Raw genomic sequence first — 16,830 nt, 5'->3', positions numbered from 1 at the left:
TTTGTGAAGTCATGATCTTTAGCTTATAAGTTAATACCTGTATTATTTACAGAAGAATGTTTCATAAGTTCTACCTTGTATGTAAACCTCACTTTCCATCTGGCATCAACTATTGTTCTTCGGAGAACTAACATTGTGAGTCTTCTATCTTCACAATTATTCGTCGCTTTTTGACATCGTGAGAGTAGGTATGGAGTTTAGTCGACAATATTTAACTCTTCCCTCAAACGTACTTATTAATTTGTTGGTTGAGTGCTTTATTACATGGCGAATCGTTCCAGCTCAGCTAGCAGAGTAGTAGTTGTACAAACTTTTAGTAGGGTCATTCAGGTACGGCCAATTCCAGGCGACAGACGTGTTATTGGACGAGGGTGATGTCAAAGAAAACGACAATACCGGGGCTGAAGCCGGTAAAACAGAAGTTCCAGCTGGCACAGAGAAGCCGAGTGATCCGTCCACTTGATGGCCGTAGCAGAAGTGATCTTCCGTCATCAGACCGTTCTCAATCTTTGCACCGAAGTGCATTCGTAATGGTGCCTGTAGTAGTGGCGGTGGTGGTGGCGCTGATTGTTGAGGGGACTGAGTTGGGATTATTCTACACCTCCCTCTCCTCTCCTCCACTTCTTTCTCCTCCTTCTCTAGAAGGCGATCCACGAAGTCTTTTGCTCGCAGACGTCGCCTCCAGTGATCTAACAGAATAGCTCTTTTGAAATCTTCTGCTTCGACTTTGCTGTCAGCTCCCACGCATACATCCTTCACTTCGACAATCTTGGTGCTGCGAGAAGCTGTCTGAGGATTATAATGTGATGCTGAGTCTACCAGTGCCATCCTTTTGCGCTGCACTTGTGGCCCGTGAATTGTACCGACGGTGAGATTTGAGATTTGGCAATTGCGCAAGTGCATGCGCTGTTTCGCTAGAACGCAAAATTTTTACGTTAAAGTGCATATGCGCAATTGTGGATCACTTGCAGGTCTCAAGTGGCTTTTTTAGCTGCATTCTTTCCTGCTTTTCTCCTAAAACTCGATTATGCGACAGTAAAAGCAGAAATATGGAAACCCAATCCACCGCGAATTCATCCTTAAAGGTATTTTAAGGTGTAGACCAAGGTTTTAGTTCTTCCTAAGAAAAAAAATACTAAATATTTTTTCTTCAGTGAAAATAGCTTTCTTAAAAATCTCTTCTTAAAGCCACCTATTTGGAAGTGCAAACTTTGCAAAATCTACAGCCGCACAAAGTGTAACTTATAAACAAGGCAAATTTTTCCTATTTGGGGAATAGTTAAACTGCATTATTGAGTTGTGCGAACTTAAGTGTCGTTTGGTCATAATTTTACTTTATCATTCAAGAGATAGTAACTGCTTTTATTGTCATGCTTTTCTTTGAAAATCTTAATATTTGTCAAATGTAACTGGTACATTGTTTCTAGACATAAACAAGTAATCTTAGCAAAATAATTTGCCTTTTATCCGAAACTTGGGAAACGGTCAAAAATAGGTAATAACACTCACCAATGTTGCATATTTTCTGTTAAAAAACGGAAAGCATAGGTCTCATTTGGTCTGCCTCTTTCCTATGCTCAGCCTTTTACGGCAGTGTAAATTTTTGGGAGGAAATACTTCCTAATATGCACCAAACCTTCGTTCTCCGGGCCTATATGATTAAATTTAAAAAGGAGCTTCTTAAGATGCATTTTAGACTATGGATTTACGAATGGTTTTGGGGATTTTAATGCGGGAAGTGGAAAATCACCCCAAAGCTTTGAGGCGACTGGGTGAACATGTTGGATATCCTACGATAAGGTTAAATTTCAATAAAATAATATGGATGCCAAAGAGTCCATCAAGTTGATTATCATCTATAAGTATTCAACCTAATTTTGAGCAGTTATAAGATGGAATGGTGGAGATTTCCTGCAGCGTACTTTTACCTGCGCTGTTTCTCCAGCCTTCGATTCCTTCAGCCGTCAGGGTATTCCTCCTTTCATAGTGGCACTGTGATAGCCAGAGTCTACGAGCTGGGAGGCTATTAGCGTTGTCTAAAGTCCATCTCTCAGAACAAAAGTACAATCTGGGGTGATTAGAGTGCCCCCGAGTACTTACACATACAAACAAAATACCAAAGCACTGCAATCCGACTTGCCACCAATTCAGACAAGAATTAGATCGTCCTAGAGAATTTTATCAAACTCTCGGTAACTACTTAGTTATCTAGCCTAATTTTGTTACTAAATGATAATATTATTGAACATGAGTACAAATGGAAGGTGTGTTTAACTAAAGTAGTTCTCTAGCATTCGCTACTTCTTCAAAAAGTAGTAGGTTTCACTGGAATAAATGGCTTAAATATTGACCAGCAAACTTTGAATAAATCAGAACAAACTAAATGTCCATATAACTTTGGTCGAAATGCAACTATTTTTGCATAAATAAAAGGGCTAGTCCTTGCCAACTTCACTATTATTTATTACCATCATTTGCTGGTTAAGACCAAAGAAATTTTAAAGTGAATAATAAAAAGTGCTTTAGGCCTAATTTCTCCAGTTAAAACCGAAGAGCACACAGAAAAACCGGCTAAAATCTTAGATTTTTTACCTCATCACAGTTAACCATTAATTATTTACCTAGCATCGTCCAACGGATACTTACTTTATCATCTCACTTCTTTGCCTCTGGCTTCTCGCCACTAGCCAGCCGTCATTATAGGCCTGTGGGATCTGCACTGTTCAAGACCCAACTCTCTTGGCAGTAGCGGTCGCATATGATCCAAGGCATGGCTAGTATCTCACTGATGCAACTATGTTCACGGTTCACGTCTTCTTGAGGGATATAAATGCAAACATGCTGAACACGCGGAGCAATAATTCAGTTCATTGCGTGGAATGGATTCCTGACAATGTGGGAACTAACGTCTGCAACACTTCACCTTATGGGCTGAAGGTGGACGTGAAACCTATGGTCATTAACGCAACATTCAGGGATCTTCAGTCGAGTAGTGCCTTCACGTAGAACTTTCTCGCATTTGTACACTGTTAAAGAAAGTTGAGATGAAGTTCCAGAGGGCTTAAATAAAGATTGGAGACTTGATCACCAAGTACCAGTACATCTAGGGTGCCCGCATGGCAGCTGGTGCTTAAATGGCTGCACCTGTTGTGCTGTGTGCTTAAAATAGACACATAAAGAGAAAAGAAAACCCACATAAAGTTTTAGACAAAAAATGTATGTGGACATTATCATTAAAACGAAGCAAAAGCATCTAGTTGCTGTGATGGGGACAGGCGCAAAAATATGTATTTTCCTTTCAAAATAAAAAAAAATTAGCAAAACATTCAAAATAGTCAATTTCAGCCTTCCATATTAAGGTATAATTTACTACAAATTTGTCACCTTGGACGTAAATAAGTGAAAAAACCCCCGGACTACGGGTAGTAAGGGAATTTCCGACATAACCAGTAAGTTTTGTTTGGTTCAAAAGAGAAGTTTCTCCGCATTTCCTGTTCGTATCTTCTGCCCTGAAGATATTTAAGGAGCTCAATCAACTGACTCTCCGTCACTGCCATGGGCGACTCAAGTTATTTCCAGTTACTTTTTTCTAGCCTTTTATACTACCACAAATGGGAATGTTCATGTGATTCCGTGGAGAGGAAAGGTTCATCTTCTTCGCGGCCAAATGACCGCCTCGTGACTGCATGTGATACCAGCTTATGGAGGGATCAAACATGATGTCGTTTTGTATTTTTTATATTCTTCTTACGCATCGAAGTTCCGGACTTTGCTATCTGTGAAAATCTTTTTTGCTAATTTTAGAAGACGGTACAATGAATATCAGAATAATTTTAGGACTAACGTAACTCTTAACTAGTCTTTTATGCAATGGAATCATTCTCAATATATGCGCAATAAATTCAACTTGATTGGCACAGATTAATTTTCATAAAAATGCTGAATTTCAACTAGAGTATTGCTTCCATTAGAATTACTGTTTCCCTATCTTAATCAGATTCAACAAAACTTGTCACCAAACAGGTTCTGCCTATTTCATACAAAACATTCAAAAGCTCTCCTTTACTTACTTTACATGGTCAGCATTTGGACCACTTCAGTGAATGGGTTTTGCAAAGCACTTTTTCAAGATGTTTTGAAAAAAAAGGTTTTTGAAGGAATTTTCTCAGCCTGAATCCATTTGACTGCAGGGTCAGTCAGTCGGTGTTTTAAAGTGGTGTATTGTGGCGATTTTTTATTCACTTGACTGGGCTTTTAATTCCATGAACTATTCAATCTAGGTGGCATGGCCAGAAGCCAAATGCCCATGCCCACCCTTCCATTCTGGCCTTAATAACAAATCTTTTATATTGGTCGGGATCGTTACAGCTGAGAAGAGGACTCGAGACTTTCTACTGGTAGTAGAGGCAGGCAAAACCGGTATTAAGGTGCAATTATTTTTACTTTTCTGGCTGATCGCCGAACCTCAGTGACACGAAAGAAGACGTCTGCTGCGGGTTGCCGAAGCTGTCACCTTCTGGTGATCATTCTAATTCCTTATTCCGAAAGAAGTCAATTAACAACCGAGGCAGAATATGTTAAAGATTTGAAAGTAAAATTTACTTAGCTGTTCATTGTACTTATGTAAAGGTGCTGCAATTGCTTCTGTCCCACATCTCAGGAAGATAAATAAAGCTTGAGTGAGGTATGGCAAAAATGAAATGATAAAAAGACAAGAAGAAATAGGTGCAAAATACCAGCTTCAGGAAGTTATGTCATTAAAAATTTTGCATTTTAGCAAATTTTCCTATGAATAGCGATTAATTGTAAGACCGTCGAAGGTCTAGCAACGCAAAGCCAGTGAATTCTCCCTCTTCAATCCAGCTCGCAAATGGAACGGAACTCCCAATGAATAGAAATGACATTGTCCACGTATAAAGTAGGAATGGGATGTCCTGTACCCTCCATGAAAAGCATCGACCACCTTATGACAGTCGCAGCAGAAGTGTGAGCAAAAGGATACCCGGCAATGAGGTTGAAGATTGTAAACTTAACTACGCGGCCTCTTTTGGCGATCGCGTCATGTCCATAGCTTCTCAGGTTTACCGTAAAATACATAAAAAAATATTTTCTAAATAGATATGGTTCCCCTCAAATTGCAAGAAATCTGGCGAAGCTACAACAGCACAGCAACCCACTTTTCGGAAAACACCTAACCTCTTCACTCTTAACTCCTCCAGTATTGGTCTGCGCTTCCACATTGGAAACTTTGCCCATGTAGACGTTATTGTAACGATTCCCCTAAATTTGGCAAAATACACATTATCTTTACTTCTTCGTACAATCTATTCCTCTTGTCTCTTAAACAAACCTGAAATACACTTTGCGACTGCGGAATTTAACACGTCATGGATTTTTCTGACAGAATTTCTCCTGCATGCTTTTGAGTTTCATCCAGTGGATAGCTCTCAAGCATAACTGCTTAGTCTTCAGAAGGTAAACAATTCTTAGTTAACGGTTTCATACCCAATCTACCACAAACAAACACAATTCAAAGAAGGACTACTGGGAATGAGGTTGTGCGTGCCCTAGGATTGTGAGATAGGCAATGCGTAGATCGGTTGAAGAGAACCAACAACATACTTCTTAGCGGAACCGTTAGAATGCCAAATCAATTTCTCACCAAAAATCGGCCGTTAGGCAAAATGTGCGTTGTGAAGTATTTGAAAGAAGTGGGAGACGAATTGATGACATTGAAGTTTGAAGTGATCAACACTGTAAACTCACCCACTTCCTTAGATTTCTCGACCTCCTTCACCTGGTTAATCCTGATACAAACCAGTTACTCTACAGCTCTTCGCTAAAAGTCGTCGACACATTTACGTCAATCTATTATTATTAATGTCGACGCGCTAGACAAAACGTCTCTGAATGTTTCACCGCCTAGATGGATTTGTTTAGTACATAACAGGATAACAAACACTGCACCACCAAACGCAACACAGGAAGCGTTGTAAGAAGCGTTTGAAACTAAATTCTTTTCATAAAACACACTCATTAGGTCAAAAGAGCATTTCATGATACAAGGGTTCAAAATGGGAACGTAAACGTACAGGTCAAGATCAAGAGTTTAGTCCGACAGGCTCGCAAGTAATTCATGCTTTGCAATGCATCCAAATGAACAATATGCGACACTTTCGTAGTGACCACAAGTAAGATGCCATTGCAGTCGACCGTAAAAACCCCGACAGGGGTTGTAAAGTTGACTAATACGCTGTGATTAAACATAGCACTACGAGCTTGGATAATATTATGAACTTTTCCCATATAAAATGACATTTTATCATTTCCGCTCCTTTAACTGGATTTCGCTGTTTCAAAACTTCACTAGATTTTTTGAAAACGTAAGTTTTCCAATAAATTCAATCAAAGATAATTTCAATGGTCCACTGTAACTATTTTGCCGCAGTAAACCTCATTTTACTTCCCAAATTTGCAGGTGCACTTCGGACGAACAGCCTGTGGGTCTCCATTCTCACGTTCCACGGTCCCACCTGCATCTGGAAGAAAATGTGTCACGGGATTAAGCACAAAGTAAGGTCACATGCACATATGCCTATAAAAGGCGTTTATAGAGAAGCAGTGATTCGGATTCCGCCGAATGGGAAACGTCACTCCCCTCTTGGTGGTCGCCCAGACCGCCATTTATGCGCGTCGCGCACGCCAGCAGATCCTCTCCGAGCACCAACTCTTCACCAACCTTCCTCTTCGACCCTGCTGGGAGCGTGATCTGGTGCTGGATCGCAGTCAACAGCTCTTGCGATGGATGCCGTAAAACATTGCCGAAAAATACTCACATCACAGGGCCTTCTGCTGTAATTCACAATTTGGACCTTTTGTGCACCACTGGTGTTAATTAAAAGATTTATTCACAGGTCTACACTGCTCTTGCCTCCTTAATCCAAAAGTGCTCAAAGTAAGATTTATTTCAAATAATCATTAAACTTAATGATTTTTAACACGGAACGGCTAGGAAAGCTACAATTTGTCGAGATTTTACCCTTATTACTAGCAAATCTTTTCAGTCACACGGATTCCTACGCTGGCATTTACTTAGAATTATAAGGTTTAGTGAAATTCATTATGCTCCTGCTAAATGGGACACTGAACCTCTCCAGAGTGTCCATTCCATAACCGCCAAAATACTGCTCTTATTTCCCTACATTCATTAAACAAAACACAAGAATCTTAATCCGAAATTAGCTGCATAAATTTCATTGCATTACCGAGGAATATTCAAAGAATCTTGAATAAACCAAAGAAATTAAGTCTTTTTGTAATAAAAGGTAAAGGGAGACTTAAACTTACTAAAAACTTTTTAAGAAAGTGGACGAATAACACAACGAAAAATTGTCATAGAAAAATAATATCTTTTTTCGCCCTAAAGATCAACGAGCCGAACGTAACAAGACGGATGCAAGTAATAGACGGTTATGTAATTCACCAAAACTGGCATCAAAATCATCGTTATCGTCAGCGACATGTATAAACAAAGGTTTAGAAGGCAAGGACGATATTAATGGGGCCTAAGTTACTGCTATGTCACTTCATCGTCGGATTTGAGGTACCCTTTTGTTCCAAAATGGCTTTAACATCCATTTTCAGGGTGTGCAACTGATCCACAAAGTGCGGCCGTCCGTAACGACGGAAATGCAGCGCATCCTCAGGCGGTAGCTCCACATTAGCTAACTTATCCTCGCCCTTTATAGTGCGTGCGGTCACGACCTCCAAAGGAGGCCCGTTTTCCAGCATGGCGGGTGTTTCAATTCCTTCCTCACGTTTGAGGATAATCATGGTGTGTTCGAATTGGGCAGATCGCAAACCGTCAATTGTGACAGCTGTCCACTTGTCCGGCCACAATTCATCCCTCCAGTTGCCCTCGTTGATCATCGGCTCGATTGTGAAGCAATGACCTGGAGCTGTCGATCCCACTGCCTTGTTTTCTGTTAGTGGTAAATAGAGGGTTGTAGAGCGTGTGCTTAAATTAATTTAGTAAGTATAATTTTTTAATAACACTTGACTGGAGGAAGTGGACATGAAATAAAAGGACTTTTTTTACTCGTTTATGCTATTATACGAGCCTCAGTTCACGACACTGCTACTAAAAACACCTTCAGACTTAAAGGCCAAGAAACCCTAATTGTAAACGGTAATGCAGTCATACCCGAATTGAACCAGTCTAAAGTAACCGCAAGGCTGCTTTCAACACCGGCATAAAAGCATTCAAAATGAGACAAAACAGGAGTCCAAACTGAGAAAGCCAGAGTTAAAACAAGAAGAATCACTCCAAAACTGATGTATCTTGGTAACTTTGGCAAAACGGTTTTATTGCTATGTAACGGCCCCTACGAAAAACTATCAAAACAGGAAAGCAAATGGCATCCCTACTGCGCATTTAAAATAAAACCATTTATAAGCCAGGCAATGAATACTACTTTTACAGGTTTAAATAGACACTACTGGTGCCTAATGAACCCAGTAGTCGACAGATATCATAAGGCAAATAAGCAGACCCAGAAAAATTATTACCCAGTCGGAAAGTTTTGATGAGTAGACGTGACTTACGAGCATAGTGGGGTATATTGGGCGGGCAGTGGAAAAGTCTGTGCACACCGTGGCCGCAGTAGGTTCGCACCACCGAAAATCCTTCAGCATTTGCATGACGTTGAATGACGTCGCCCAGCTCGCGATACTTCATTCCCACGCGAACTACGATGGATGAAAGCATTACCGACCGATTCGTCCATTCACAAGGATAAGAGGGCAGAGTCAGACGTAAAACAGCAGATTTGATTCTAACAGTTAAGGTAAGGGTTAGAAAGCACTGCTGTCGCTACGGCTGAATTATACTGGGACAGTCTGAATGTCTGGATACCTAACGCGTGCTAACTTCCCCCTTCCCACGGAAGAATTTATCCCTTTTGAAATCTTGTTACACAGCAATTTATGAGCCGAACAAGCATCCAGGATCAGGCAGGCGTTCCACGCTCCAAGTACAGTTGTTCAGTGAGCTGGAAACGCTGAGAACCACCGCAACCCGGATAACTGACAACAGACAGACAGAAGTCATAGAAGCAGTTTATTCAAACAATTTCCATCTCTTTGCAATACCGAGCAGGAATTCTTCCGTAGATAAAAGCGCGCCGTTATTTTTCGCAAGAAGCATCTACCGCCACACGTTGTTGGATGCACGCACGCAATAAGACAGTAGTCTACAAACTCATCTTGTCCACGCATGACATATATCAAGCGATAGTGATATTGATTCAGTATATCTCGCACTCATCATTGTGTGTATGATCATCACGATAAGAGGTCTTTTTAGACAATGAAAACCCAGTCTCTGTCCGGCCTGAACAGCCATCGTAGTGAACCAACAGATAGAAACTGTTTATTCGGACTGAAATGAGGAACTAAGTAAGCACACAGATACGCTTTAGGCGCTATGTGACCTCAATGCATTAAAAAACGCATGAAAATTAAAGTAAAAGGGCTCACCAGCATCCATGGACTTGGCCATACAGTTGTAGGTACTCTTCACTAGTCGAATGGACTTCTCGTTAGGCGTTCCCACGAAGACCGTTTCGTTGACGTCACCATGGAAACCACCAAAGTAGGTGGTTATGTCAACTAGGCATTGAAAAGTGATCAAGAGTAGGAACTGTCGGTGAGTCTACTATGTGACTGGAAGTCAAGGAAGCAGCGAAATAGGGTGTATTTGAATGAATCAAGTCACTAGGTTTCTTAATTTTAGGAGGAAAAGTAACGATGAGCAGTGAACAATGCAACAATAAGGGCCTACTTAAAATTAGAAGGATTTTGAAATAAAAGCGGTCAACCTTTAAAATATTTTGCTTCGAATGATAATCCATACAAATTGCTTGAAAACCACGCTTCTTCAAATTTACTCATCCTGTAGGAATGGTGCTGTCAAATCACTATGCTAGCTTACGCATAGTTCAGAGTGAACGCATTTAAAGTACCCCTCGGATCAAAGTCACCCACACTGAACTCATGCATAAGACCAAAATCATAATAAAGTAGCAAATAAACAACCGATATCAGCACTTGAACCATGACAAAAGTGGCATGAAGCCGATGACTTACTGTTGAGAATGTCACCGTCGGCAAGATGCCGCTGATCAGGAATACCATGGCAAATCACTTCGTTTATCGACCTACAGACAACAACGATCAGTCATGGAAAAGGAGAGGAAATTACGTGCAACAGGACTTAGGGAAGTTAAAGTAGTTGAGCGGTGAGGGATAGCACTCCCGATCGATGCAGGCTTCATGGACAATCCGGTCAATTTCATCGGTTGTCACACCAACACCAACCGCGGCAATTGCCTCATCGAGAACTTCTCTTGCCAACTAAGGAGAACATATGGGGAAATATAACCTAATTTACTCTTCCAGTGACCCGCATCCCCTCAATTTCTTCTTTATTGAGCGCAATAATCGAGTGTGAGCTCTTGGCCTCCCGTTCAGACACCGGAATGCCGGTATCTGCATAGTCGGGGCGCGCAATATGATCTGGAATAGTTCTAAAAGGCGTCTAAAGGAAGAAAATCTAAGTATCTTTCGATGCGACAACTTACCTTCTTTGCCGGTCTAAGTGGACCGGTAAAATAGTAGCCATCGAATATGGTGTCCAATTCCGAGGAAGGGAACATACATTTCCCCTCTATGATTTCGACTAAAATCTGTGCAAGAAAACAAACCTGCAAGAAGGTGAAGGTTTTTATGGGTTTTCCAGTACTTCTTAAAGCACTCCTGTAGTATAAATAGTGTGAATGCTGGGGTCATTTACCTTAGTGCAGAAATAGGAACCAGTAATCCCTAATTTGATACATGTAGGACATCGCAACGTAGCGGGTTTTCCACAATCGGGTGTAACACAAATGTGCGACATCGTTGAACACCACACGTCTTGCCAATATTTAGCAACACGTTTTGGGAAAAGTTGAACACACCAAGAAGAGAGGCCCGCCTTTTATGCCCACACAGGAAACCAATGAAAATTGTCCTTGTAAACGCTTATAATAATATGAACCTTAACAAATATACCTCATTTACGAAATTACACGAAAAGGATACCACATGTCTTAAATGTATTTGAATACAAAAAAATTTAGGTAGTAACATCAAAATCTTGAGGTAGACTAAGTGCTATGTGAATGGTGTAAATGTTGGAAAATATCTTTATTCTCCTGCATTTTGGAGTGTTCTGGGAATAACTTTGTATGTTTTACCTACTTAAGCCTTCCTGGAAGACCGTTCATACGCAGATTGACAAATTGATTCATATTTTTCGGTTAGCGGGTCTTTATGTTCCAGCATAGGTCCTCTCCGTTTGCCTTAAATTCGGAACACATCACAGTAATGCAGGCGAAAACGAAATGACAATTCATAGAAGGATTAAACTGTTACAGGCATTGCTGGAAGACTATGATGCTGAGTGGACTTACATCAGCAGGGGCCATAATAGAACCAATAGCTAGGCATATATTCAAACGGAATAGCAAATTGCCATTTTTTAGCCTTATCCTCAGCACTGGCCTAATTTGAAGTCATAGTAGGATGCAATCGTACGAAGTCTGACGTGGTAGAATAGCTAAATCTACGGCTAAACTCATTATCAAATAATTGTACGATGAGTCAAACGCACTAATTTGTCCATTTATTGATTTTCACTAATTCCACAGAAATGTCGCCCATCCTATGGTAAATACAACCTTTTTTGTTGATCATGACCATACACTAAACTAGTATAACTACTGTATGCATTTATATCTTCTGTTCGCGCCGATGTTGGATTTGCGTTCGACAGGGATTTGCTCACGTGTCAATTTGCAACATGGGTGGTTGTTTTCGGTTTCATACATCAAACTCTCTGAAATCCCTTTCGTACGATTAGTTCCGTGCCTTATTCTTGGCAGAGCACGTAGTCGTTTCGCTTTGCAGTTGTACATTCAATTCAGTGCAATTTATTCCAACAATTTTTGGCCAGCTTATTTCAGTATTCGGCCTTCTCAAAGCTGACAATTTTGAAGCTACCACTACCGTTTCCAGTGCTATTACCAGCAAAACAAACGGCCGCACGTCCATTTTATTATTCGCTTCAAAGCCTTAAAACTCCTCCATCTTATGTAGAACTTAGCGATAGAATGCCAAAGGTAGTTAATACCGATTTCATGGTCTTTAATTGGTCAACACTCAGAAAACCCATGAAAACATCGCCCAATTAAGGAGGTTGAATTAAAAATGTGACCACTTTCCCGGCTCTACAGCCGTTGAACCCATTATTCCAGCTAGTGTTCATGCTAGGGATTTCGGTGGTACTGCTGCTCTAGGGTTGCGTCATGGATGCGTGGTGGTTCGAGGCGGAAGACGGGTTGAATCCGTCAGTGTGGGATTGGTTAACCTTGTTGCAGCACGCCAGGGGTTAAAAGTTGTCTATTTGAGAAAGGTCGAATGCTCATTTCCCATTTAAGACTAGCTATTAGATTAAATGTCTTGTTTGCCCAAGGGATTTAGGAACAGAAGTTGTCCTTCCCTGAATCATCTTACAGAATTATTTAATTCTTACCAAAACCAACAGCCGAGAAGCGGCATTTTGCATCTTCGAGTATCTGCACTTTTAAAAAAGACTCCGACAGAAGCACCATCATCTGGAATCCGCCCTTCTTCTGTGGGAGTAGCAGCTAAAGTCCAACAGCACTATCGTATTTGTGAGTGTTTTCTTTGCCAAAAAGAGTCGATGCAGCTTCCGGAGGTGCTGAATTGTTCAAGTTAATTAATTTCTAATTTTGCAGAGAAACGGCTTTACGTCATGGTGCATATAACACTAAAGGATTTAAACTTCCCAAAATTTCGTGTTAGTTCTCCTGTGCATCCATGTTCCAGCTTAGTCGTAAAATTGGTAATCAGAATGAAGATTTTATTCGATGGTATTCATTAATTGTATGTCACTATGATTTTTATAACAGAAGAAATGAAGGATTATCTACTATAATGTAGGCATTAAGGAGGTTTACCAAAATGCATCAAGTTTAACAACCGTTTATCAATTTTCCACAAAAGTTAGATCGTGGATTGCTGACACGTTTTAAGCATGTCCTAAATACCATTGCAAAACGTTGTTTTCATTTAATTCAAAAATACCTGTTACAAGCACCATGGTCGAGGATTTCATCAGTTGCCACTAAATTGGGTACTCCTTGGATTGGTTTTATTCCACTTAATGAAACTAAAAAACCATTTGTGACACGAAAAAAATTTGTATATATTTTAAAGGGAAGGATGGAAAGAGAACTATGGTACTGTGCAGCAGTATGCGAGAATGCCTTTTGAACGATCCAAGCGAGGAATTGAGAAGTGAATGTTTAGCAGGAAAACTATCTCCTTTTGCAATACTTTAAACCCACTTGGCAGAAAGGCTGAAAGGTAGCACTTATATACGTAAAATTCAGTTACTTTAAGTTCCTTTAGGAATTATATTGTTGAGAATGTATAGAAAAGGATTGTACGGCTAATGTTTTCTGACGAATCTACCACGACGAATGCCAAATTTAACGATAATACGTTCACTTCTATTTTTCGAATGAGTCTCTTAATATATTTAGTTCAATAATAAATTGTAACGCTGTAAAATCTCACATTCTACTAACGGCTCATTTAACCCTCATAATTGTATCATTCATCGTAGCCATCAGTATGTAAAATATGGTGGCAAGCAGATAGATCGGACCAACCCCGTGACCGAGGAGGCGTCATCATATCTGTTCAAGAGAATCAAAAATGACCCCTAACGTTCTGCACGAGGCGAAAGTGGAATTCCTGAGTAGCAGCCTCACGCGTCATATCGCTCATCACGGCTAGACTCCATTTCTAGCAGTGGAAAGGTTTTAAATTACCGACTTGCTGGTTTTATGGAGCTATGCATACGAATCAAGCGTGAAAATGAGGGAAAAGACGGTACAATTCTGAAGCTTGAACAAAGTATGCTTGGGAGAACAACTTCATCAAGACTTGATTCTGCAAAATAAACTACTTTGTTGCTCTCATTCGTATTTTGATTTCGCCATAAAATGAATAGAGACACGATAGGATGGAACAGAAGGGATGGGAAGATTTTTTCGCTAACCAAACTAATTGCAGTTATTTGGTGCACACCGTCAAAGCTGCTGATCATATTTGTCAACGGTTTAAACACTACAAATTCACAAAGAATCATTTTTTATCATTGTGTGTCCTATGTGACAGGATTGTCTTTCCCAGAAAGTTAAGCGTTTTTCTCCAGGGTGTTTTAACCTACTTGACCACTTTTATGAACCGTAATGAGGGTTATAACTGAAGCAAACTAAATGCGGCATTCATCGTCCCATCTTCTACAAGGGAAACGCGTCACACAGACTATGCACTTAGGCACTGCAGTAGGGAATTATGGGGCCTTCTTGTCTTACAATTACTCATTCCTTTACACCGCTTTTTTTACAAACAATTAGAACTGTAATTCCCTAGCCTATAGCAGAGGTCCCTCGGCTAAGCCATCCATGTAGCCAGATTACAGAAGAGGCAATTGGTTCATAAAAAAAACAGGAGTCGTGCATTTCCAGTGAATCATATTCAACGAAAATCCACAATTGTGGGAAAATTTGTTCCACTACTCTGCAAATCAGGCAATGGAAAAGCCTTTTTGTCGTCATAACACTTACGGAAACTGTGCGTCAAGGCATTCTCAACATTAGTACTTCTGAAACCAGTGCCATCTTGGTTAATCAAAAGGTAATAAAATTACTGCACCAAGTGAGTATCCACGATTTCCATAACCACTTGAATAAATTGATATGACAGAAATACAAACCACATTAAATGGGCAATTAAATATGTCAGTATAAAGTATTGCATAAACCTAAGTAAAACCCATGTGAATAAGAATGAGTGGACATTAACACGCATTTGTTGATGACAATTCGACAGACGTTGTCATGGCTACATTTCACTGAAGCAAATAGTAAACCGGGTGTCGATTATTCCCCCTTTACTGGCTGGTTTGACAAATCAGAAACTCAGATCCTCCTTGGTAAACTTCCAAACAATTCATCAGCTTGATGGAACACTTTACGAAACAGCTTGGTGTTTAACTGCCGTTGTTCCCCTGCAACCCCATCCGCACTTTCAGCCTTTTGAATAGGACGAATGGTTTGAATGTTGTTTTAAAAGCAGGCAAGTGTCCACAAGAAAAAAAATGCAAAAATAATCCTGAATTGAGTTTCTAATGGACCTCCGCTACTTCCCCCTAGTTCGTAGGTTGCAGCGTTATGCCCGTTGTAGGTGCTTGTGCGCGGCGCCGTCGAAACGAAATGAATTTGCTGCAAGCTGTCAATCTGAGGATCGTCAAATGCTTACTGCCTATTTATAAAGGCATAGTAGAACTTGTTTTTCTCTAATGAAGTAAAACGGTAGGTCAAAGAGGTTCAACAATTCTAAGAACAGAATAGCGCGTTGGTATTCATGGTAGAGAAAAGGGGATTGACACGATGCATTTTCAAAAGTAGTAGCAGAATGGAAGCATTTGTTAACCCATTTTTCACAAGCATTTCAAGTTACACATGTGCGATCAAGAATGAGTAGACGAAAGTTCGATACAAGTTTTTAACCACGACCAAATTACCCACCGATAGCAGGCAGTGATAACACAAAAAATATGAAAGATTCTTATTCCCATGCAATTATTGTATAGAAAAATATAAACCCGCAAGACGAGGTACTAGTGGTTAGGCCTAGACCTCCTGCCTTTATAACCGTCAGGAGACAATTTTTTAGACCTCCAATTAAGGGTCTTTGTGATTGCCCAATGGCACATATCATCAAACTATGGATAAATTGTAAATTAAAAAGCAAGATTTCCTAATAGAGTGCGTGCATTAGCCACGCACGGATACCTTATAAATATCGAAATAAGTCTCTATCAACGAAGTCAATCGGCCGATGCAAAAAAAGAACACATGGATGGCCAACGATAAACCTCATAACATCAGGGATAACCTGTTAAACGGTTTCACTTTCCGGCCCAATTCTTGGGGGGATGAGCTCAAAGGCGGGCTGTGTGCTAAGAGAGCAAAAAGAGGAATATGTGTGTATGCAATAGTTTACAAAATTGCGAACAACAAAAAAAGCAAAAGCCCTGAAGAGAATGGTCAAAAGACAACAAAATGAACACATGAGATATGGATTAGGAGTGGTGGAATGTATCCGAAGGATCAATTAAAAAGAAAATGTAAAAATGGAGGCACAGTTGGAGGAAAGAAAAGTAAGAATGTATCTCGACACAGACTAACGACTTCGAACAGACCGACGAAGTTGAATATCGTCGTGGTCGGAGCTGAAAGAATAATTAAAAAAGCGATAGAACAAAATTCTGCTTCAATAAAATTCCACCACTTTATTTCTTAATCTCGGAAAGTAGGATTTCATTCAATCAATAAATGCGAAATAAGAGCTTATTTTGTTGCCGAAAAAAATGGAAGCAAATTTAAGGAAATAATGCGTAAAAAGTTTTCAGACCGGAGCGAGACAGTTCTGCGATCGGGTGCAAATATGCTAAACGCATCCCGCTACGTGTGGCTTGAGAGCCATGTCTTGGGTAAGCTGAGACACCCTTAATCAAAATAAGATGATGGGGGGCAGAAAGCTGCCACATCAATACGATACGGCGATGACACACTTGGCCACCCAGCAGTAACACATTTGAACGGTTTGAATGTGAACGTTCCAACGATGGGC

The 16,830-nt window shown here is 40.3% G+C and overlaps 3 protein-coding genes across 3 annotated transcripts in view; all 3 read right to left on the bottom strand. All coding sequences in view use genetic code 11, as the record gives it.

Annotated features, from left to right (window-relative positions):
• Positions 1 to 282: 282 nt before the first annotated feature.
• On the bottom strand, positions 283 to 903 carry EGR_09111 (hypothetical protein; the record flags this gene model as incomplete). Its single annotated transcript, XM_024498360.1, has 1 exon — positions 283 to 903. The coding sequence occupies one exon, from the start codon at positions 901 to 903 to the stop codon at positions 283 to 285; it is 621 nt and encodes a 206-aa protein (XP_024347227.1).
• A 5,692-nt stretch (positions 904 to 6,595) lies between these two features.
• On the bottom strand, positions 6,596 to 10,954 carry EGR_09110 (Methionine aminopeptidase; the record flags this gene model as incomplete). The annotated part of the gene is made up of 10 exons (XM_024498359.1): positions 6,596 to 6,753; positions 7,608 to 7,982; positions 8,605 to 8,748; positions 9,538 to 9,669; positions 10,147 to 10,217; positions 10,262 to 10,413; positions 10,451 to 10,597; positions 10,641 to 10,738; positions 10,764 to 10,815; positions 10,853 to 10,954. 10 exons carry the CDS (start codon positions 10,952 to 10,954, stop codon positions 6,596 to 6,598), a joined length of 1,431 nt encoding a protein of 476 aa, XP_024347226.1.
• A 5,141-nt stretch (positions 10,955 to 16,095) lies between these two features.
• EGR_09109 (Transmembrane protein) overlaps positions 16,096 to 16,830 on the bottom strand; it is a gene marked incomplete at both ends in the record, with an annotated part of 15,239 nt that continues 14,504 nt past the window's right edge. Inside the window, one exon of the mRNA XM_024498358.1 lies at positions 16,096 to 16,156. Within this exon, the coding sequence (XP_024347225.1) occupies positions 16,096 to 16,156 (61 nt within the window). The remainder of the gene's footprint in view (positions 16,157 to 16,830) is intronic.

This window comes from Echinococcus granulosus (assembly GCF_000524195.1).
Source record: "Echinococcus granulosus chromosome Unknown EG_S00132, whole genome shotgun sequence".
NCBI lineage: Eukaryota > Metazoa > Platyhelminthes > Cestoda > Cyclophyllidea > Taeniidae > Echinococcus > Echinococcus granulosus.
Note: the sequence above shows the minus strand (reverse complement) of the source record. Positions and strands in the feature narration are given on the sequence as shown.